Here is a 24359-nt window from a genome sequence, read left to right on the forward strand (position 1 = left end):
ATTGTCAGAAGCCTTGCAGGTGATAGAAGTCAGAGAAGTGGGGAGTGGGAGAGTGTGTGCCCTCCCTGAAGGGCTGGCCACTGTCATGCAGAGGTGATGGCCCAGCATTTGCCACTTCTCATTTGGCTAGAGAAGCCAGAAGTCCAGATTTTATATGCAGTCTTTCAGTTTTGAGAGCCACATTTAAAAACAACTACGCTGCAGTTCAAACAAAACAAAAACCGATCTTTTATCTGAACCACCAGAGAAGGGCTTCTGTTCCACACAGGCAGGCAGACCCCTGCACTTAGCTTTCCGTGTCTCTTAATGTTTGTCCAGATTACAATAGAATTGATCAGATGACAGCTTTCTTTAGCCATAACCTAAATTTTCAGAAAGCATAGTAACTTTTAAAAAAGATTGAGACATACTCTGATTTCATATATATGTGTGTGTGTGCGTGTTTTGTGTGTGTGTGTGTGTATATATATATACACACACACACACACACACACACACACACACACATACATACATACTAGCGTTCCCATTGCAGGAAAAATCCTGCAATAGGGTTTCCTGCTGCACTCTACCCTGCCCCGCCTTCTCCGCCAGCCAGCCTGCTTTTCCCTTCTCCCCCGGCCCCGCCTGCGCTCCTCCCTTCTCCCCCGCCCCGCCTTCTCCGCCAGCCAACCTGCTTTTCCCTTCTCCCCCAGCCCCGCCTCCACTCCTCCCTTCTCCCCCGGCCCCACCTTCTCCGCCAGCCAGCCTGCTTTTCCCTTCTCCCCCGGCCCCGCCTCCGCTCCTCCCTTCTCCCCCGGCCCCGCCTGCTCTCCTTCCTTCTCCCCCGGCCCCGCGTCTGCTCCTCGCTTCTCCTCCCCCCGGCTTGCTTGCTTCTCCGCAGCTTTGCTCCCTTCTGCAGCTCTTGGCTTCTTTTTACGCTGTCTTGATATGCAAATTAGCCGCCATCTTGGTTGGGTAATTTGCATACTCATCCTGATTGGTTGGTGGGCATGGCTTGGGCGTAGCGAAGGTGCGGTCAATTTGCATATTTGTCTATTACTAGGTAGGTTTGTTGGTTTTTTTTTTTCAGAGAGGAAGGGAGATGGAGAGAGAGAAAGAAACATAAATGATGAGAGAGAATCATTGATTGGTTGCCTCCTCCATGCCCCACACTGGGGATCGAGCCACAAACCGGGCATGTGCCATTGACCGGAATTGAACCCGGGACCCTTCAGTCCACAGGCCGACGCTCTATTCACTGAGCCAAACCAGCTAGGGCTGATTTCTTGATTGGATTCAGGGACCACCCTCTTCTTATTAGCACTACATTTACAAACTGTTAGGTCAGAGTGTTAAGGGGCCACAGTTAAAACTAATGTTACAGATGACCAGTCTTGTCTTATTGTTCACTTTTTTGCCTTCTGATTTTGTTCCCAGATTCTGGAAGATTTAGGCTTGTGAGGTGTCCTCTTTAGGCTTGGAAAGGAAGATATAGAAAGAATCACATAGCAGCCCTGGGGTTGGGGGCATGCTTCAGCTTTGCTTGCTCAATGGAACTGGTATCATAGAATGTTTGTGTGTATAGAATAAATGGGCTAACATCACTGGGCCTTTTAAATCAGCATCAATGTTTCTCTCTGAAACTAACATTTCTTTTCACCTTCAAACTGTTCCCTAGGGATCTCCGGCAGGAAGGTGTCCGACAGACCCATAGTAGCTGGTTCCGTCTCTCCTTTGTCTACAACCACTATCTCTTCTTCGCCTGTATCCTGGTGGTGCTATTGGCCATCATCCTGTACCTTCTGCGGCTACGCCGAATTCACCACCGACAAACTCGAGCCTCAGCTCCATTGAACTTGCTGTGGATTGAAGAGGTGGTGCCCATGATTGGGGTACAGGTGGGGCCATGAGGCTGGGCAAGGACTGTGGAAACTCAAGTACTCCAGAGTTGCTGCTCATTGAATTCCACCACTTTCTTGTAATGGCTTCAGATGCTGCTTTGCCTGATCTTGTGGATATTTGGCATTGGAATTTCCACTTTATTATCTTCTTTAATTCCTCTCAATCTCCAGGTCCTCTTATCTGAGAGAAGCTGTAACTTAGTCTGTGAAGAACTAAGTAATGAGAGATTGGTGCTAACAAAGGTGACCAGCCTTAGTCCAATTGAAGCACGCTTCTCCTTTAACTGAGAGATCTGGTGTGTTCCAGGGATCTAGACTTTTCTCCCCTTGCTAAAGCATGAAGTTTGGCATTGGGCATACTGGAAGCTGAGGTGAAACCAAATTTGGAGCTTCTGATACAAAGCCGAAGACATTCTAGCAAGCGCAGCAGCCCCTTCTTTCTCTGTAACAGAGATACCATTTATGTGGAGATCCACAACCCTTAATAGGGGTCCAAGATAAATTGCAGTTCAGTGGAACAGATATGAATTTCCAGGCAACCAAAATAACACAACTTCCTTGCTTCTTCGACAAAGAAGCCATTGAGTGTGGACCAAGGTCCCTGACAGTGTTGCTGATGTTAGTATGTGATTTTAAAAGGTTAGAACCCCTTCTAAATGAATGGATCATCAAAGATTTTGACTAAGTCTTATCTGATGTCTTGTATGACCAGGACAGAAAAATTTTCCATGTCTATGTGCCTCAGAGGCTGTTTGGGCATTAATTTTTCTTTTTGAGTCTTAAATATGCTTATAGGATGGAGAAACTGTGATGGGTATTGGAGACCTGGGTTTGGTTTCAGGTCACTGTCCTATAGGCCTATTTAAAAAAAAATTTTTTTTTACTGATTTTATTGGGCTGACATTGGTTAATAAAATTAGTTAGGTTTCAGGTGTACAATTCTGTAATACATCAGCTGTATATTATATTGTGTGTTCACCACCCAAGTCTCCAGGCCTATTTTTATGTGTTCGTATTCAGGAAGATTCAAAAGAGTTCCTTTATTTCACTGCTAAGATCAATAAAATCAATAGTTTGGGAAGGGATATATTTGGGTTGTTTTTAAAGAAGGAAAGAACAATATTAGAATAGTTGGCAAAGGCAATAAAATCCAAGCTCTTTTTTATTTTTTCTGAGAAATCGAAATTTTCTCAATTTGACTCTGGGAATGTCTGAAAAGAAGCAAATTCTAAACTTTGGAATAAATAGATAAATCTGTTATTAAACCGCATGGAAACTTTCAGACCCTTTGTTAAAAGATTGCTCAGTCACAAACAGCATTTCCATTAATGAGGAGAGAGGAAAAGCCATAGTTACTGCATTTTCATCCGTGACCCTCCAGGAGCTTTGCTCCTGTCCTTTCCGTTGCAGGATTCATTCCTGAACTTCCACCTTCCCCCATGGTATGTTCTTTATACTTTATCCTTTCCTGTATGGACCCTTGAATGTCCTGCCCAAGAAAGTGCTCCCAGAGTTGAAGTAGCTTTCTTGTCTTTTTTTGTCACCTTAATTTCTAAAATTAGATAACTAGGGGAAATGGACCTTGACTTTCAAGGGAAATAAGTGAAAAAGATTTTTTATTTTTTCTCCCTTTAATCCTCACCCAAGGATATACTTTTAGAGAGGACAGGAGAGACAGAGAAACATCAGTGTGAGAGACATTGATCAGCTGCCTTCTGCATGGGCAATTCTAGCTATTTAGGTATGTGCTCTGACTGGGAAACTTGTACCCCACCCCCACCCCCAGGGCACAGACAATACTCCAAGCAACTGAGCCACCTGGCCAGGGCAGAAGTGAAATTCTTAAAATGTAAATTTCATACTGGGAGCAGAAGGGAATTAAATGCTTCATAAAACAGGAAAATCAAGGTAAATAGATGACAAGTCTTGAACTGTTTTCAAATTGGATAATAATGGATCTAGCAAAGTATCTTATAGTTTCCTTTGGGAATATATTTTTATGACTTATATCACAGTAATTTCCATTAATTTCTAAGACTTCTAAATTACCTTGATTTTCTTTGACTTATCTGTCACTGTGAGTGAGCCCTCGCCTTATGAATGCTGCTTATAAATAATGTCAAAATGTTTTTCTTAGCCCTTGCCTACTCAGGTAACTCTTTTCCTCTCACCTTGGTTTCCAAATACTATTTGTATTTTTCTTGTAGATTTTAGTCAGTGATCTAGTCAAAAGCTACCTAATAGGTTAACAGTGATCCCTTTCATGTCTCAAAGTGAAGTTGAAGCAGGGAGGAGGTGGTGATTACTCCAGATAGAAAGCTCTTAGGAAGTTATTCTTCCTGGTTATAATAATAATAGCTATCATTTGTTAAACCCTTATTGTGTACCAGACATTGTTAAGATTTTTATATATATTATTCAATCATTATGGCATTCTTTCAGATTGATATTACCTTTTTTTTTTTACAGTTGAGAAACTCAGGATACTTATGTTTATAATTTTTTCACTGTAAATGTATTTCATATTCTTAATTTATTTTAATTAGTCTTTAATTAGTGTGCTATATCCTGTATATTATTTTAATATTATAATCTCGGCTTGTCTTTATTGCCCTGAGTAAAACGTGTCAGAGTTCCATAGTATAAAATGAAGGACACATTTTTATCACGCCCTGCAGAAAAACTGAATAGATGCTCTTAGTATTGGTTCCTGTACTTCTATTGCTCCCAATTAATGATCTTAAATTACATTTCATTAGCTAGAAACAGTAGCCATTTATTTATTGCAGAGGGGCAACTATATATATTGCTTTCTTTTCATGAAATATTTTTACCTATAGAGTCAGACAGCCTGTCTTGCTTTTTAGCTCTGTTTCAAAATATTTTTAAAAGGTTTCTTTTCCTTTTGCATTTTTGCCTTTTGAGTAGTTCATAAACTACTCAAAAGGCAAATTATGGTTTCATAAAATTCACATTTCAGTAGTTCCTTTGAATCCTACAAAGTAGTGTTTCTGATAATAGCAACAATGAACCTGAACTGTTTTAGTACTTTTATTATCACTGAGACAGGTCACAAATGTCAGAACCAGAGTCGGTGGCTTAAAGGGGTGATGTTCTATTAGCCTTACAATGGCACAACCCATCGCTCTTCTCTGAATTCTTATCACTACAGTATAAGGAAAATATGAGTAACATCCAATTATATGGCATTATATTCACTTAAGTTGCAGTTAATTCTAAGGGAAATTATACTATCTTTCTCTTCGTACCTTAGCTCCTTGAATTGATTTTCCTTGGTCAAGGAAATTTTAATCACTTTCCACTAGCCTTTTTATTTATTCTTCTGATGTCATCCAAAATATTTTGACTGTTCTCTCCTCAGCCTAAGAGATTCCTAAATAGAAGCTCCTCCCCACCCCACAGCCCTATTTCTCATAGTTTTGTGTTTTGCTTTTTGTCAGGAGTGAAAAACGTGGGTGGAAAAGAACATCAGACTTCATGAACAGCAGACTTGGATTCTAGTCCTGGCTTTGTCATTAACTAGCTCTGTTACTCCAGGCAAGTCACTTGCCCTCTCTGGTTCATTTCTCATCTGTAAAACAGGGTGGCTAGACAAGATGATCTGAGGTTAGTTCCAAAGGGAGAACCATTGGCCTAAGACATTAAATGCAGGTGAGAAGGTAGAAAAGTAATATGGTTTCAGGAAGAGGATTTTGGTCTTTGGTTTTGAAGACTAAAGGAGCCAATGGTCGTCTACTTTATTCATTACCCCTGACATTCCCTGGTGCGAATGGAGTATCCAACAGCTATCATTATACATCCATTTCAGGGCATGAGATTTTAAAAGGGATTTTAGAGGTCTTCTGGTCAACCCCCTTGATTTTATAGATGATGAAATTGAATCCCAGAGCAGTAGTAATATGTGCTGTTACTACTACTAGTGACAGCTGCCATGAGATGCTCAGAATCTTCCTGCAAGACTGTGTATTTCAATAGAGTCTATTCTTTATAATAATAGCTGACTGCAACTATTATTATAAACATGCCCCATCTTTGTAACTGCTTCTGATATTCACTTGTGATTGTTTTGCTCATACTTAGGAATAAAACATGAAAAGAAATGCTTTGCTAGGGACAGTACAAGTTTTCACTACATCTACTCTAGCTTCTGTATTTAATACTTTAAAATTTTAGATACCTTTTAAACAATGTGCTTAATTTTGTACAATTTTCTTTTGTTAATCCTCATCCGAGGAGATTTTCCATTGATTTTAGAGAGAGGGGAAGGAAAGGGGAGAGATAGAGAGAAACATCAATGTGAGACATCAATTGGTTGCCTGCTACACAAGTCCCGACCAGGGCCAGGGATCAATACTGCAACCAAGGTACAAGCTCTTGACTGGAATGGAACCCAGGACCCTTCAGTCCACAGGCAGACACCCTATCCACTGAGCCAAACCAGCTAGGGCTTGTGCAGTTTTCTTAAGCATAGCATCCAAGCAATTCATGTGATGGTTACAATCTAAATTATTTAAGGTATAAATGCCTATTAGATCTACCTCACTAAGGAACTTGGTTGTATTTCTTGGGCAGTTTCCAGATCCCTTACAGAAACAGTGCTGTTTCTCTTTGCTGTCTTTAAGCTTCTTTTCAATAAGGTAGAAGTAGCAGTGGATGTTTCATATTCTCCCAAAGTAGTTCTTCAGTTATGCTAGTTTCAGAGTCCTGCCACTAGGCCATATGTTCTCCAAACTTGTGAGGATTTTGTTGGTGTTATAAAGTATTTGTTAAAAAATAAGGCCTTTTAAAAATATCCTAATAAACTTCCCTTGTATTATTACTCAAGTTTTCCTTTGTTCTAATATTTACTATTTCTCAGTACTTTTATTGGAAGGACAGAGGAGAAATGTATCTATTGACCATTTTGTTTCTCTGGAAGTCTGAGCAATAGAAATCCTTTTATTTGTAAAAGTGAATTATTACTCATACTATAAGGACTTCCTACTTTTAAAATGTATTCAATCATTGCTTGAAATTTTTTTTTATTGATTAAGGTATTACATATGTGTCCTTATCTCCCCTTTGTCCCCCTCCCCACCCCCCTGGTGTCTGTGTTCATTGGTTATGCTTATATACATGCATACAAGTCTTTTGGTTGATCTCTTCTTCCTTACCCCCACCCTCCCCTACCTTCTCTCTGAGTTTTCAGCAAAGTTGAAAAAATTTCTGAACCACAGAATGTTTGTAGCCAAGTGTGTGATTGAGACCAGCCTGAAGTCATGTCTGCTCCTGAGCCTCTTCTGTTTTAGTGCAGCCGCTCGGACACCCCTGGTCGCCTGCCACTCCTCCACCACTCCACTCCACCCTCCTAAGCAGCCTCTCTTGCAGAGCACCTGCCAGGGTTTGGCCTGTGAAGACTACTGGTGCTGAAGGCTCTGCCTTTTATTACCTTCGTAAGAGTCTTGCTCTGCAAACAGGATCCCAAATACTTTGATTTCTGTTATTATGTTGTGATTGAAATTTTTATTCTATAGTTCCTCGTTAGTTAACACCATGAAGTATAAGCCTTATCTTCTTCATTGTTTCTGCCTTGAGCGATGGACTCTGCAGTGTTGAAAGGCATATTTTTTTTTTTTTATGATCCACAACAGATGCTCCCTTCTCCCTTTAAAAGACCAAAGGCTGCCTGTATTGCATCAATTTTGGGGGTTACTAAGATTGTATGTTTTTCTAATGCTTTACATTAAGTAATAATTTTGCTGAACAGTTCTTAAAATACTCGCTAGTAAATACTGTTAAATCATTGTTGAACAAACTGTGCAATGCCTATTAGAGGGGAGGGCATTCTCCTTTATGCTGGGACATGGGTATATGTGTTACCTATGCCAATATAAACCCACCATTCATTCCAGGACTAGAAGGAAGGATTACTGCAGATAAACTGGTTATCCTAATATTCTGATCATCGGTGTTTGTCTTTGCAACCAGCATCACTTTAAGGCAGTAGCTAATCGTTATCTCTATCATATGGATAGCACTTGTCACTGTTAAGGACAGAAATATTCTGGGTTAAGAAAAGCAGGTGTTTTAATTCCTTTGATGTTTTAAAAACAACTGACAGAATTGTTGAGGGACCTTTGAAAACATTATGATAAATTCATTTAATCTTGTAGGTATGTGATGACTTATTTTGGAAGAGGTGCCTGGGACATCAATCTCTAATTATTTTCCATTCATTCATGCAATATTTGGTATGTGTCCGATGCTGGGAATAATGCAAACCTAAAAATAATTCAGATAATCTCCATTCACCAGGATTGCCAATAGGCATAATAGTTATATAGCTTAATGCAACCAGATCTGTTTTCCCAAACTTACTCATCTTTAATAAAATTAAAATGAAGTAAAGTATCTGAACCTTGAACTTAATTCATTCGTTGCTCCTTTGTGGGAGGGAACTGTACAAGCTTTAGCATATGGTTCTTCGGATTGGATCATAATGCCCTCTGGTGACTATTATTAACTAAGGACAACTTTAGTTGGGGATCAGGAGAAATGGTATGGGAACCTACCCCAGTGACTCTAGTTCCCTTTTTAAAATAATTCTGTCTAGAAGAGGTGATATCCCATTAATAGGATCAATGTGAAAAAATAACAGATTTAAAAAGGAACCGTTACTGTAATCATACCTAATGACATTCTTGATCCAGTGACTTCCAGAAACAGGCAAAGAATTTTTTAAAACTTGACCAATCTGGAAACCATTTGATATGCCAAGGTCATTCTCTTAGCTAAACCCAAGTTCTGTGCTCTAATGAGCTCTCAAAAGCAGTTTCAGTCCTACGCAGCTGATCCTTTTAGAATTATTTTGGGACTCTTCGGAGTTCGTTCATGAGCCAAAGGGCAACACTGAGCAGAGCCAAGGAGCCCGACTGGTGAGTAGCAGCCAAAGGAGTTGGAACGTACATTAGCAGAGTGCTGATGCCCAAGCCCACCTGTGACAGAGGAAACCAGGCAGTAAGTAAAGCAGCAACCACAAATTCAGAGCCGAAACGACAGCATCGACAGCCACGTACACAAACCTCACTTCTCCCATCAAAGCATTAAAAATACATTTTTAATTTCATAAGTAAGGATATTTACAATGAAGTAAATTCAAACAAAACCAAAAACCCTAGAATTTCCCTTAAGTATCCTTCACCCTATCCCAGTTCCCCTCACCAAAGGTAGTCACTGTTACCAGTTTCTACACACTTGTACTTTTATATAAATGTTGTTTAGAAAAACAGAGTTTTGTACTTTAAAAAAGTACATTGTTCTGTCCTTTGCTTTTTTTCACTTAATATATGTCTTAAGAGCTTACTATTTTAAACTGTTATATAATATTCCACAGTATACATTTACCATAGTTATCTATTTAACTGCTTAGGTTGGTTTCCAATTTTTCACCATTGCAGCAATTCTATAATGAATTTCCTTACAGATACAGCTCTTTGTGCATTAGAATATCTCTAGGGCAGGCACTAATAAGTCAATTTGCTGGTCCAAGGAATTATATAGTTAACATCTTAAAAGATATTGCCAAACTGCCCTCTGAAAAATACCATATAAACTCATGCTCTAAGAATATATGAAGGTATCTATTTTCTTATACCTGTGCATTACCTGATTATCTTTTTCTTTCTTTCCCCCCCCCAATCTGACAAGCACAAAATGGCAGGCATTGTTTTAATTTGCTCCTCTGTGATCATGAGTGAGACTAAACAGCTTTGTGTATGGTATTTATTGGCCATTCATCATTCCTCTTATGAGAATTATGTACTGATATCCTTATTTTATCTTCTGATTTTTAATCTTCTAGTCTATTTTAAGTATTGAAAACATTTTCTCTTAGCCTGTTACCTTTCCTTTTTAATCTTGTTTTGGGGACGCCATCAGGCCAAAAAGAAGTGGTTTATACCTGTGTATATGCCAAAGCCAGCAGAGTCGCTGCTGCCATCTTGGTCCTGCGAGGAAGGGGAATTCTCCGGGACAGGAAGTAGAGCGCTGTAATGGCAGTAACTGAAGTGATTCCCTGTGAGGGGGAAAGAGTCTCATCAAGTGCCAGCAGGAAGTGTCCCACCCTCCTGATTTCCACTCACCTTCCATGTATCTCCTCCAGAACCAGTGAGTAACCATGAGGCACCTCCCTGCCCCAGGCAGGGAGTCCCTGCAGTTCCACCTCTGGTTTCTGCTCCTCAGTCTCCTTCCCACTCTTCTGCTGGCCACTTAAATGCAGGTGTGCCCCAGGTGCCACCTAAAGTTTCTGCGCCTATCACTTTATACACACTCTCTCGGTGATCTTACCCACCTTCCACTGTGGGTGCCCCCAGGCATGGCCCTCACATTTTAAACCATTCTTTGCACTCTTATCCCTAATTTTATACCTACAGTAATCTTGTATTTTTAAAGCAGGGCTGACCCCAGCCCATGAGGGTTATTATTATCCTGAGCGGTGAGTAGAGGAGGTGGTGTGTTGCCAGCTATTGTTAGAAAGATCTGAAGTCTCATTTTCATTCCTGCCCCTTCAGAACGAGGGACTGGGACTGGCAATAGGTCTGTATTCCCCTTCCATGATGGCAAAGAGAATGTTTTTCTATCAAATCTGTACATCTATCTCACTTCTCCTTTTCAGAGCTGTCCACGATGACAATTTCAGACTTTGCTTATTCTAGAATGTGTGGCAGAGGGACTGTGCCCACACGCAATGACTTGCGTAGCCCTAGCATTCCCTGTGGACATCTGAGTCCTCTGGACTTCTCCGTGTGGATGTATTGTATCCTCTCACACTCAACATACCTCCATCTGTTGACATAGCCTATGTCTAGCTCAGCACTCATTCCAATAGCCTCATTTTTGTTGGTCATGTTTTAAGCATGCCCCCAAAAGAAACTTTGGGATCTTCCTTCATCTTTCCTCACCTTCATTTCTACAGCAATATTCTATTCCTTACAACCTCTCTGTTTCATCATTCTTCTTAAACCCCCTCCCACCATAAAGCCTTGAACCCCATCACTCTCACTCTCACCTGCATTCCTGCAATAGCACTGCTGCTTCTCACCGGTCTCCTTGTTGCCAATCTTCAATTTATCATGCCAGAGTACCAGACCGATCTTACCATGACCCATAGCAGGCCCTTAGTAAATATTACTTGAATAAACAAAAAGTACATCTGATGCTCTTGGCTCCTTGGGGGGTTCTGGTTCAGCTCTGACAGCTGTGCTCAGCACCCACTGTCTGCGCACTCTCTTCTCTATCAGCATTTTATCTGCTACAACGACTCTCCTATGTGTGTGCAGGATTCAGGGAGGTTATCACTTGCTAGGTGGTAAAAAGCAGATTCAACTTTAAGAAGCTGGCAGTATCCTGAAAGCCAGAAATCGGCTGGAAGGGTGTGTGGGTAATCAGGAGAAAAAATCACATTAGAAAACTGCTACTCAATTTCCTCTTAAAAAACAAAGGAAATGTAGTGCCCCTCTGCCCTCTCACTGTTGTAATCGGTGCTTCGATCCCCCAAGCCTGTGAGAGGCTCCCTGTGCTTAGTAGCCAGTAACCACCAGCCAGACTCACCAGGATCCGGTGATCAAACTGCACCATAGTGGGGTTCTCAAAAACATTCCTCAGGACGGGAGAGAAGGTGAAAAGGTCTTCTGGGATCCACGATTCTCCCATCTTGGGGAAGGAGTTGTAAACAAGCCCAGCATCCAGTCCTGCCACAAAAGCCCCTGTATGCCAAGGTAAATGGCATTTATTAAAATGAGAGAAAGAGGAGGCCAAAATACTATTCTGACACAGAAAAAGTTTATCTGGAGGGGGTAATGGGGGAAAAAAGGTACATATGTAATACTTTCAATAATAAAGATTAAGAAAAAAAAGTTTATTATCCCAGAGTTAGATAAAAGGAAGTGCCTTATATAAAGTGTTTATAGTAGGGATTCTCAAACAGGGAATATACATCACAATCACCATGAAAACTGAAAAGAAAAACAATTATATTCTCACTTGCTCCCATCCCAAGATTCTGGCATGCCTCCCCTGGAGGAATGAACTAGAAGCTCTAGAGAGACATGCTAGTTTGAAAAAATTCCCTTAGTGATTTCCCCCCACTGAGAACTACTGATCTATTCTGGAAGAGTTCTTCCCCCAGATACCTGCATAATTTACTCACCTTATAAAAAAGATCTCCCCAATGATCCTAAATAAGACGGCACTCCCCACCCTACCGCTATTCCATAAAGCGCTTTATTTTTCCACAGCACTGAACACTATCTGACATACTGTTTTTATCTCTTCCCCAAGTGCTCAAAAAAATGTTTATTAAATGAACAAAGAAATGGAAATAAATGCTTATAAACTAAATCCTGATATGTTACTGGCTACTAAGCACATAAACAGGGTATTCGTGAATTATTATTATGATCAAATTATTATTTTCATTCCATTATTTGTGATCAAAGAGGATTCAGGGATGTTTAGATCATATTCTTGATTTTGTAAATGCCATTTATCAATTCAAAATTCATTTTCTTCCACCAAGAAAAGAGGGAGTGGAGGGTTGGGTAGATCACTGGTTTGATGGTTTTATTTTAAAGCAGTGCTGTCTAATAGAAGTTTATGGGATGATGAAAATGTGCTGTATCTGCTATCCAGTGTAAGCCACATGTGGCTATTGAGCTCTTGAAATGTGGATAGTGTGACTGAGGAACTAAACCTTAAATTTTATTTAATTTTAAACAACTTAAATTTAAATAGTCACATGAGACTAGAAGTTATTGTATTGGATAACACAGTTCGACAATGAGAGAGGTAGAGGTGTGATTTAAAGAATGAGAAAGATCTGCGTTGGCCTCTTTGCCCCAATGAACTCCCTACCTTAGACCATCTTTGAGGGAAGGTCTTTTGTCTGACCCATCTAGTTATATGTGTAATAATAACAATAATGTTTACATAATAATAACAGCTAATACTTACATAGTTTTTGCTACATGCCAGCTACTGTTGTAAGCACTTCACATATTCTACTCATACTGTTATCATCATCCCCATTTTACAGATGAGGTCACTGAGTACCAGAGAGGTTCCAAAGCTCACCCAAGGTCACTGAGTTCACAGGTGGTAAAGCCAGGATTTGAGTCTAGGCATGTCGATCCAGGCAGCTGCTCAATAATTTTGTTTAACTGACTTACACAGGATTTTTGGAAGGGAGGAAAGAATAGAAACAGAGGGTAAAGACGGTGGGTATGAGAAAGGCAGATGTGAAAAGGAAATATGAAGTTATAGGAAGAAAGGGAAAAGCATTAGGGAAGAGACCTGAGAGTGGAATGAAAATGGGCCATCTTGAAGAGTCCTACCTGAGAGAGCTGTAAGGAACACTAGGCCTGTTGTTCCGTGAGCAAATCGTCTCAACCGCAGGAGCTGACGGGTTTCAGGCAACTAAATAAAAAAATCACTCAAGTTAGCAGTACTGCAGGAACTACAAGAGGCAGCAAAGATCTCCATGGCTAAACCCAAGTGACAATTGGAAGTCAGATATTCTGACCCCTAAACGAGGTTAGGTACTCCCAGCAGATATTCTGTTCTGATACACATCATATTTTATTAAATGTATACATTTACCACCTATCTTCTCTGCTATCCTGTAAGTTTTGTGAAGGCAGGGAACTGCCATCTGTCTTATCACAGTAGCCCTAGCCCAAGACTTGGCATTAGAGACTCAATACGAATCTATTTCATAACTGCATGATTTGCATTGTTCAGTGGGGTTGGGGGGGTGCTTTACTATGGTTAAAATGATGTGGCTTAAAATATAGGACTGGATTTTCATCCTGTGTGTGATATTTAATGCTTACCAAATATAATCAGAATCAAAACTGCATAAAATGCCTAGAGTGGAGATTCTGGCATTTAATGCCTATAGTGAAGATTCTTGTGTTTTTGGTAAAGTCAAAATTTATTTTTTGCTATAGCCAACTTTTGATACTAATCAGTGAGTCAGCAAATATTTATGAAGAACTTTATAAACAGGTAACCGTAAGATACAGAAAGGTGAAATCAGAGTGCTGCCCTCAAATGCTTTGCAATCTAGTACGTGAAGAATGAGGTATCATTACTGAGATTTTGTAGCACAATGTCAGGGCTGTCAAATAGAACTTCTGCAATGACGGACATGTTCTAGTATCTGTGCTGCCCCCAATAAGTGGATAATGAGAACTTAAACCGAGGCTAGAGCAACTTAAAATTAAATAAAAAGTTAGTTTTATTTAAAGTTGAAGTAAATAACACGTTTGTTTAAAGTTAATTTTATTTAATATTAATTAATTAAAATTTAAATAGCCACATGTAGCTAGTGAGCTACTGTGTTGGACAGCATCTCCAACTATATGTTTGACTATGTCAAATCCTTTCTGTAATTAGTGGAATATAAATAAATTTTAAAAAGAGAAAAACAATTCATTGATAATTAAAAAGTCAGTAGAGACTGTTTGGGAATGAGGGTGTATATGTGAGTGTGTGGTGTATATGTATAGAGGTGGGTTGGGAAGCCAGATGACAAGAAATGGAAGGAAAGATTGGGTTGTCAGGATGTACAGCCATCAATATAGGCAATCATTTTAGAAAATTGGCTTTGAAAGCCAGGAGAACAGGAATTTTTCAGATGTGGATTTGTCTACTATACCAATGTTTCAACTCCACCTGGCTTCCCTGTGGGATGACTGACAAGTCAACATCTCCTGTCCTTGTTGGGATCCAGGTCACTGGCTCCAAGTACCTATTGGATGATTCTACTCAAAGTCTACTCCATGAACAGGTTATCCAGGTCAACCATGTCTTCAATACCTAAAATATTGTTCATTAAAAAAAAATAAAACAACTAGAAAAAACTTTAATCAGCCTACTGAGAAAATACTTGTGGCAAGATCACTAAGGTTTACTGTACTGTTTGGCTTGATGAATGGCAGGTCTCCATCTAAAGAACAAACAACCCAATATGGCCCTTGTGCACCACCACAGGGCCAGAAATCGCTCTTGTTCTGCCCTCCTTGCCTCGCCATTCCCATCCCTCCATAGAGTGGTTGGGATATCTCTTATTGTTGGTACTCTGTCCCAATTTTTCTAAAATTCATGTTTTCAACTTTTCCAATAGGCAATGCTGACAAAATATTCATCTCTTATACTATTTCTCCTTTGAATGAGTTTCTCCAGCTCAAAATAACTGCATGTTTTACTCTGCAATCTCAAAGCTATCCAGTCCCAAAGTTTAATGTTCCTCTAAGCTTTGGTTTTATCTGGTTGCTGGTAAATTGGTAGGTTTGGGAATATGCACATTTTGACCTAACTTCCTAGTAGAACCGGAATTACCTGTCAGCACTGTGTAGACGTGTAACAATACAGACTGACTGTTACCTTGTGCTGAGGAAGCAGCAGTGAGAGCGAAGTCCACAGGCTGGCGCAATAAAGAACCAGGGCTGATCCCAGGTGGGCAGCCAGGCGGTACTGACTGACCCGAGGGATGTCATGAGAATCCGGTTTTTCTTCTAACCCACTTTTCACCATATACCATCCCAACAGGCCCTAGAACCGAAAAGAGAAGAAGCAAAGAAAACAAAGTTGGAACTGTCTATTCAACTTTACTCTCGGAGAAAGTGAGTTATCGATTATCAGGCATCCTCCCTACCTGACACTTCCTTTCTATGCCCTTCCCATATCCTCTGTATCTTAGGAATCCTGACTTAGCCACATTTCCACATACAGCACCATAAATATTTAACTCTGATTAGATTATCTTTTTATTGGAGTATAAGTCAAATATAGAAAAGCATACAAAAGCTTATCTGTGGGCAAAACCTTACATATACTTGATATGATTTAACATTATGTGAACCAGTGAAATATGAGAATAAAAAGAGCTGTTTCGCCAAAACCGGTTTGGCTCAGTGGATAGAGCGTCGGCCTGCGGACTCAAGGGTCCCAGGTTCGATTCCGGTCAAGGGCATGTACCTTGGTTGCGGGCACATCCCCAGTTGGGGGTGTGCAAGAGGCAGCTGATCGATGTTTCTCTCTCATCGATGTTTCTAACTCTCTATCCCTCTCTCTTCCTCTCTGTAAAAAATCAATAAAATATATTAAAAAAAAAAAAGAGCTGTTTCTATAAAAACCAGACTGAATGTTTTGGAAAGCTTGAGAAATCTTAAAAACAACTACTGTCAAGTTAGGTGGGAATAGAAAATTAAAAAAGCTTTGTGGGGGTAAAAATCTGTAAGGCTTTGCAGTCAGATTGCGTTGCAAGTATCTAAATTTTCACTTCTCTTAAGGGAAATGAAATAAAATGACAGTTTATGGGGGTGTAAGACAGGCATCCTCAAACTACGGCCCGCGGGCTACATGCGGGTGTTTTTGCCGTTTTGTTTTTTTACTTCAAAATAAGATATGTGCAGTGTGCATAGGAATTTGTTCATAGTTTTTTTTAAACTATAGTCCGGCCCACCAACGGTCTGAGGGACAGTGAACTGGCCCCGTTTATTTATTTATTTATTTATTTATTTATTTATTTTTTAAAATGTATTTTATTGATTTTTTACAGAGAGGAAGGGAGAGGGATAGAGAGTTAGAAACATCAATGAGAGAGAAACATCGACCAGCTGCCTCCTGCACACCTCCTACTGGGGATGTGCCCGCAACCAAGGTACATGCCCTTGACCGGAATCGAACCTGGGACCCTTGAGTCTGCAGGCCGATGCTCTATTCACTGAGCCAAACCGGTTAGGGCAAACTGGCCCCCTGTTTAAAAAATTTGAGGACCCCTGGTGTAAGAGATCTGAGCTTGAACTCCAATCAGAGGACTAAAACACAGGCTTTGGCTCTTCATCCTATATAATAAAAGCCCAGAGACCGAATGGCAGACCAACTGGATGACCGCAGCCCCTCACCTGGCCAGCCCCGCCCGAGTGGGCCCCCCCACCCCAATGGGGGCAGGGCCCGCCGGCAAACCACCTGCGGCCCCTCACCCCGGCCAGCCCCCAACACCCCTAAATCACTGCCTGGCTCCCTGGTGCATGTACATTTAGTACAAGCACAAGAAAATAATTATCAGTCCCTTCTGTCCCCAACCAGAGGGTTGTGCTAATACTGCAGCCAAGGTGTGGAATTCTCCCTCCACAGCCCGCAGCCCCAGGAGACCTTCCAAATTAGCCAAAAAGGTGACCTAAGCATTAACGGGATGGCGGCCCTTTGCTGAGGAATGTAGAGAGGCTGGGTGGAGATTTTGTGAAATTGCAGATTAGGTGAGCTTTCAATCTCTCTTTAAAAGGGATGGCGAAGAGGACCCACAGGCTGCCAGGAGCAAAGGATAGGCACATTCAAAGACAGAAAAACCTTTAAACAGACATGAAGATCATATTGGGAAACTGAGGGCAGACCCCCAGGAAGAACGCAAAAATCATTAAAGGGCCATCATCCATCTTGCTATACGTTTGCAAACAACACATAAACAACTTCATCTCATGGCACGTGAAATGCAAAACAGTTCTGTTGTGGGTTTTCTTTTGGCCATCCTTCAAGTATAAATAGATCCAGCTGGGGGAAAGCTATAGCTTCCAGCATTAGACCCCACGGCTGGCCCCGCCCAATGGGCCCCCATTGGGGCAGGCCAGCCAGACCCCATCTGTGCACTAATTCGTGCACCGGGCCTCTAGTTTTAAAATAAAGGTAATGAAAATACATGTTTAAAAGTTAAGGTATGTATTATTATTCTATGATTCCCTGCTTTTACTAACTTTCAAGTAACTCAAACAAGTGTCAGTTCCAATCATATAAGATACTAGAGGCCCGATGCATGAAATTCATACAAGAGTAGGCCTTCCTTCCCTCTGGCTGCCGGCACCTGGGCCTCCCTTGCAGAGGGAGGTCCCGCCCACCCGCTGCAGCCTGCCGGTCAGTGGCCTGAGCCTCCCTCTTTGGGGCAATCGTGGAGCCCCTCGATTGATTGCCCCGCCAGCTGGTGGCCTGGGCCTTCCTCTGCAGGGCGATCATGGAACGATGGCTGGGCCCCAACCAATTGCATGGCACCCGCCTTGGCTGACCTGGCACCAGTGGGTATCATAGCATGGTCCTGGATGGTCGTCCAGATGGTCGTACCACTGTTCAGCCGTTCAGTCGATTTGCATATGACGCTTTTATTATATAGGATAGCCCTGTCAGCCCCTGCCCTGCCAGGACAATAGAATCATGTCAAAAGGTAGAATTCTCCCACCTCTTCTAAATATATGCTCCTCGGGAAATCTTTTTTTGGGCATTTCTTCCCGCTTTATGATTACCCTGGATGTCTTATCTTGATTTCATTTGCATAGGACATTGGAAGATGTAGGAGTATAGAGTGTGATTTGCTAGCCCTCTCTTTTTTCCATACCCTATTTGCCATCTTCAGTTTTCTGCTTCTCTTAAGAGTCTGTCCTTAGTGGCATTTTTTTTTTCATTTTAAAACAAATTTTCATTTTGTTTTATTCTCCCTCCCCTAGTTTCTTTCTTTCTAATATATATTTTTATTGATTTCAGAGAGTAAGGGAGAGGGAGTGAGATAGAAACATCAATGATGAGAGAGAATCATTGATTGGCTGCCTTCTGCACGTCCCGCATTGGGGATCAAGCCCACAATCCAGGCATGTGCCATGACTGGGAATTGAACCATGACTTCCTGGTTCACAGGTTGATGCTCAACCGCAGAGCCAAGCCAGCCAGGCATTCCCCTCTCCCCTAGTTTCTATTAGACTTTTATTAATGTCTAATTCCTTATTATTTGCTTCTATTGCCTATATTACATCTCTTCCAACTCCCTCATTTCCTTCCATTTGGTTCATAAATTTCATCATTTCCACGTTAAATTAACCAATTCACTTCCTCCTGATCAAATTTTGATATTTTTTTGATGTTTTGATACTCTCCCTTAGGGCCTGTATACTCTGACCTAAATATTCATGTCTTTACTAATAACCCTTTTCTTGGCTCTCAGCCTCAGAGTCACTCAATGATCTTTTCCTACCATTTATAGTATATAGTACTTTAATACCTCTCAGCTACATCTATATTTTAAAATTCCTCATCCCACAAACTGTTTCTCTTTTGGAATTTTCTTATTTGCTTCTATAGCCATCCTACCATAGGGATCCCAGATCCTCACAGAACTGGAAAGATAGAAAAAGGGAAGAGATGAGAATCCAGGAGAGCCATGGTGGGAAAGAAACTCTAATTCTTGTGACACAAAAGTATATTTGAGTGCTTACTGATTCCAGGCACTAACCTAAGTTCTTTATATGCATGATCTCATTTAATATTCATGCACCCTAAACAGTAGGTACTATTATTATCCTTATTACAGGCAAGGGAAGCATAGCCTACAGAGGTTAGGACTTGCCTACTACGTGGTCAAGCTGGGCCTTAAAGCCAGGCATGCTACACTAAAATCCACATGCTCACCTATTCTGTTAAACAATGCCAACTAGGAAGCTCTTGGGAGCATCTCTTGTTTCCCAAACTTGTGTAAGTCTCACCTGGAAGCAAACTAAACCACAGAGGGCAAGAACACGTCCTTTCATGTTGTGGCTGAGCCAGCCCTTTCTCCAAAAGTAGGCAGCAGGCAGGATGTATGCGAGGCCTACAAGGCGACCCCACATTCGGTGAGAGTACTCCATGTACCAGATGAACTTGAATTCTGCCAGTGTCATGTCATGATTTAAGCTGGGTGAAAAGGGAAATAAAAAAATAAGCAAGAGGAAACATCCATCTCAATTTTATTTCCCAATGGAATGCAGGAACTTTCTCAGTCTTGAAGCTTGATCGGTCTACCCTCTTCCTCATGTGACCTCAGGATCACTTTGGAATTGGAGGTTTAGCGTAGGAAGCTCACGAAACCTAACAGAGCCAAATATCAAGAAATAATGGGATCTAATCTTCTGACATGTTTAAATGAGCAAAAGACTGAGTGGGTCTCATGGGACATTTACCTGATTTTTTTATAATACTTACATTTTAAATTCTGGAAATTGCTGATATTTTTGGAATTCTGCTTCCCATTCCTCTTGGCTTGTAGGTGGCTTCATCTCCTTTATTAAATGCCAGTCTACCATTGAGAGGCCAGACTCTGTCAATCTTAGGAAAGGAAAGAAATTTGAGAGAGAGAAAGAGAGAGAGAGAGAGAGAGGGAGAGAAATGCTGGATGACTCATAAATAGTTATGGCAACAAGTGGATCTAAAGGTAAACATTTCATTGTTTCCTCTCTGACACCTTTCTCTTCTCTTACTGCTTAGAATTTTGACAGAAACAGCAAAATCAACCCTTAGACCAAGGAAATTTGCCCTAAATGCATAACCAAGGAAAAGAGATTTGATATAGGGATAACACACTTTAGGTTCTTGAGTAAATTTAAAGACAGTAAAATTCAAATTTGTCAGTGCCCATAATAGCCTACATAACACATACAGTATTTGAAATGAGGGCACAGGGAATGTGGAGAGAATTTGAGAGCACATACTTAATTAAAACCAAAGGTATTTTCACCAAAAGGAGTTAGTGTTCCGTAAGTAAAAGGCTGATTTTAGGCTTGAGGCGGGAAATATACAAGAGCCTGGAATATTTTATCATCCAGAAAGCAAGGACTCAAAGGTTACCAGGGTCCTGTCAAAACGACTCTGGAGCCAATTTGAGAGGTTCTCACTGACTAAGGATGGGAGAATTTGAGCAAAACATCACTGCAATGGAATGAAACACACCAAGTATGTTTAAACCTATGAGCTCATAATGATACTTAAAAACGCACACTTCATTGTTTACCTTTGGAGGGTACGTGGGAACCAATTTATTATTTTGAAAATTGGTAAATAAAGGGAAAGAATCAAGTATTTACCCTACTTTTCCTATATACAATGTACCTTAGGATAACCCAATTGTTGATGAGGCAAAGTTTCTCTTTAGTTTAGAGCTACTAGAATATTACAATTTTAAACTCTAATGAAATAATGGATCTAGGCAATGATCACCAATGGTGGTTGGCATCTCTAATAGACACTATTTATAAACGTTATAATCACCGATGAAGTATTTTGCCCCCTGTCCCAATCTGAAGCTGATCAAGCAATAACCAGTTTACAGGAAATACAGGGGACAATGGGACTTGTTAACCACCGCCACCATTGTATGCAATCAGAAAAATCCAAACTGGGAAACTCTATAGGACAAACGATATGGGTTTCTTCAATAAAAATTGCAAATGGGGGGTGGGGAGGGTGATGAGGAGCAAAGGGGAGGTATAAAGAGACCTAAGAGGCATATGAACTAATTGTGATGTATGGAACTTATTATGGTTTAATTCAGACTAATTGTACACAAAATTTTGAGACAAATTTGAATTCTAATTATAGGGGGAAATATACACAAACTATGTACAGCTAACAATTAAGATCTAAACCAGTCTTCATGAAGTGCTCCTATTAAATAAACCCCAAACTGTTCTATGTCAGGGCAAGCTATCAGACATAGTCCCTCTTTAGGCCTCAGTTTCTGCATTTGCCAAACGAAGGAACTAGACTACATGATTCCTAGGGTCCTTTCCCCCGTGGTCATCCTGTACCTCTACTGATGACCCAAACAGCTGACAACTGCTATGAGCAAATTACTCACCTAGTTACTCCACCAAGAATAACTGCTCCAGCCACCGCTCCACTGCAGACCAGGAGCCATCGGCCCACCACCTGCTCAGCAGCCTTTGAAGGAAGGGACACGGGACCCCTTCCAGATTGTAAAGCTACTTCAGAGATGGTGCTGTATTGCCCTGGCCTCCAGGGGATCCTGATCCCACAGCGGCAACCACACTAAGGATCAAGACAGATAAATGACAACTGGAGAAAGAGGGAAAGACCTCGCTTCACTGCTACCCACCCTCAGTCCCACTGTGCTGTGCAACATCTCCACTGCTGCTGCCCCGGTAAATCATCTCTTCACTGGGTTACTGTCTCCACCTTCCCACTAGTTTTCCTGCCTGTAGTCTTGGCCTCATTCGAATCCGTTGCCACACGACATGAACCTTCTGATCTCTGCATACTTCCCCCAGACTTAACTCTACACCAGACGTGGGTTATTTTATTTCTTCTGTGGATCTTTAAATAAGGTTTCTGGGACACCACTTATTCCCTGATAGCAAATATAGGCAGCCGGTGTGGCTCAGTCGCTGAGCATCAACCTATGAACCAGGATTTCCCGGTTGGCGAACATGCCCGGAATGTGGGCTTGATCCCCAGCAGGGGGCGTATAGGAGGCGGCAGATCAATGATTCTCATCATTGATGTTTCTACCTCCCTTCCCCTCTGCAATCAATTAATACAGGCATACCTCGTTTTATTGTGCTTCAATCTTTGCACTTTACAGATATTGTGTTTATTTTACAAATTGAAGGTCTGTGGCAACCCTGCATTGAACAAATTGAAAACTTCCCGGAAAGGAGTCACCATTCTAGATGCCATTTAGAACATTTGTGATTCACAGAAAGAAGTGAAAATATCAATATTAACAGGAGTTTGGAAGTTGACTCCAACCCTCATGGATGACATTGAGGGGCTCAAGTCTTCAGTGGAAGAAATAACTACAGATGTGGAAATAGCAAGAGAATGAGGATTAGAACTGGAGCCTGAAGTGTGACTCAATTGCTGTAATCTTATGATAAAACTTGAACAAATGAGGAATTGCTTCTTTTGGAGAAGGAGAAAAAGTGGTTTCTTGAGATGGAATCTACTCTTGGTGAAGATACTGTGAAGGTTGTTGAAATGGCAACAACGGATTTAGAATATGACATAAACTTAGTGCTAAAGCAGTGGCAGAGTTTGAGTGGATTGATTCCAATTTTGAAAGAAGTTCCACTGTGGATAAAATGCTATCACACAGTGTCCCATGCTATAGAGAAATCATTCTCATGAAAGGAAGTCAATCAATGTGGTAAACTTCATTGTTATCTTATTTTAAATAATTGCTACAGCCACCCCAACCTTCACCCTGATCGATCAGCTGCCATCAGTAAGTACCAAGGCAAGTCCCTCCACAAACAAAAAGATGACGACTCACTGAAGGCTCAGATGATGGTCACCAGTTTTTAGCAGTAAGGTATTTTTAAATTAAGGTATGTGCATTAAATTTTAGACATAATGTTAGTGCACACTTAATAGACGATAGTATAATGAAAATAGAACTTTTATATGCACTGGGAAACCCAAAAATTCAGGTAACTCGCTTATGTGACACTGGCTTTATTTCAAGGGTCTGGAACTGAACCTGCATTATCTCCGAGGAATGCCTGTAATACCTACTGCAGACCTCAGTTTAGAAGTCACCTCCTCTGGTTGATATTTTCACCTCTTTCCTCTGGGAAGTGTTCCCAGACTATCCCAGGTCTGCAGCAGGTCCCTCTCAGCACCCTTTATTTCAACACACTTTAGGTTCCTCCCCATCTCCCACTGAACTATGAGCTGTGGGACAAGTGTCTGGTCCTTTCTCTCCTGCTTCCTTTGTTCAAACACAGTTCCCTTACCTAACAAAACCTGAATAGATTTAATAAATGAATTATAAATAACTAAACTGTGTAGTGGCCTTTTGATAGTTATATTTGCTTCCCAGTTCCTAACACCTAACAGTCACTCAATACAGTAGGTGTTAGTTGAGTGGATACATGTCCTCTTCTGACCATGCCTGAGGTCCAAAAGACCATATTTGGCTTCCTGCTTCTAATTAAGTAACTTTAGACAACTTACATTAGGCCTCCATTTCCTTCTTTGCAGAAGGGAGTTATACATTCCTTAACCTGGTTACCTGGGTACTTTTAGCAAAAAAAATCAAACATCTGGATAACATTTACTGAGCTTTTACTTTGTGCTAAGTGCTTAAGAATATCAAATTGAATCCCTCCAGAAATCTTATGAGTTAAGTATTGCTGTTATCCCCATCTTTACAGATGAGGAAATTGAGGCACAGAAAGGTTACCTAACTGGGCTAACAACACGCAGCTAGTAAGTGGTAGGTAGGTCCCGTTCAGAACTCAGGGGCTCTGGAAACAAGGACACGCGTCCTGAACTCCACGGCGCCACGGAAACGTGCTGCGGGGTTATCTACGGTCTCTCTCCCCGTGTCCGCTCGGCTGCGGCGCGGTACCTGCGTTCTAGGCGCCGCGCTGGGACCCAGGAGTCGGAGACACGGGCTCCCCATCCAGGCCCTCAAGGGCGGAAAGAGTAATCGCTGCATACTGGGGACGGTGCCCGGCCGCCACCTCCACACCCCAGCGCTCCGAGGTCTCGCCGCTCGGCTTCGGAAAGAAGCACTTCCGAGTCACACTAAGCAAGCTCCGCCTCCTGAGACAGCGGGGCGAGCAGTGACTGCGCCTGCGCCGGCGACTAGGCCCTCGCGGG

General features: G+C 41.3%; 2 protein-coding genes across 3 annotated transcripts in view; one reads left to right on the top strand and one right to left on the bottom strand.

Annotated features, from left to right (window-relative positions):
- The window catches only part of ENTPD7 (ectonucleoside triphosphate diphosphohydrolase 7), a 35976-nt gene extending 31148 nt beyond the window's left edge, over positions 1-4828 (top strand). For both annotated transcript variants that reach the window (XM_079794143.1, XM_079794144.1), the window contains exon 13: positions 1661-4828. In XM_079794143.1, coding sequence (XP_079650269.1) covers positions 1661-1892 — 232 coding nt within the window. In that variant the 3' untranslated portion in view covers positions 1893-4828. The remainder of the gene's footprint in view (positions 1-1660) is intronic.
- A 3124-nt stretch (positions 4829-7952) lies between these two features.
- Positions 7953-24318, bottom strand: COX15 (cytochrome c oxidase assembly homolog COX15). The gene is made up of 9 exons (XM_079794145.1): positions 24106-24318; positions 21592-21782; positions 19941-20063; positions 19466-19652; positions 15327-15494; positions 13274-13355; positions 11493-11647; positions 9844-9957; positions 7953-8878 (listed from the first exon to the last, which is right to left on the bottom strand). The coding sequence occupies exons 1-9, from the start codon at positions 24193-24195 to the stop codon at positions 8747-8749; spliced, it is 1242 nt and encodes a 413-aa protein (XP_079650271.1). The 5' UTR covers positions 24196-24318; the 3' UTR covers positions 7953-8746.
- Positions 24319-24359: the final 41 nt, after the last annotated feature.

This window comes from Cnephaeus nilssonii (genome assembly GCF_951640355.1).
Source record: "Cnephaeus nilssonii genome assembly, chromosome: 16".
Taxonomy (NCBI): domain Eukaryota; kingdom Metazoa; phylum Chordata; class Mammalia; order Chiroptera; family Vespertilionidae; genus Cnephaeus; species Cnephaeus nilssonii.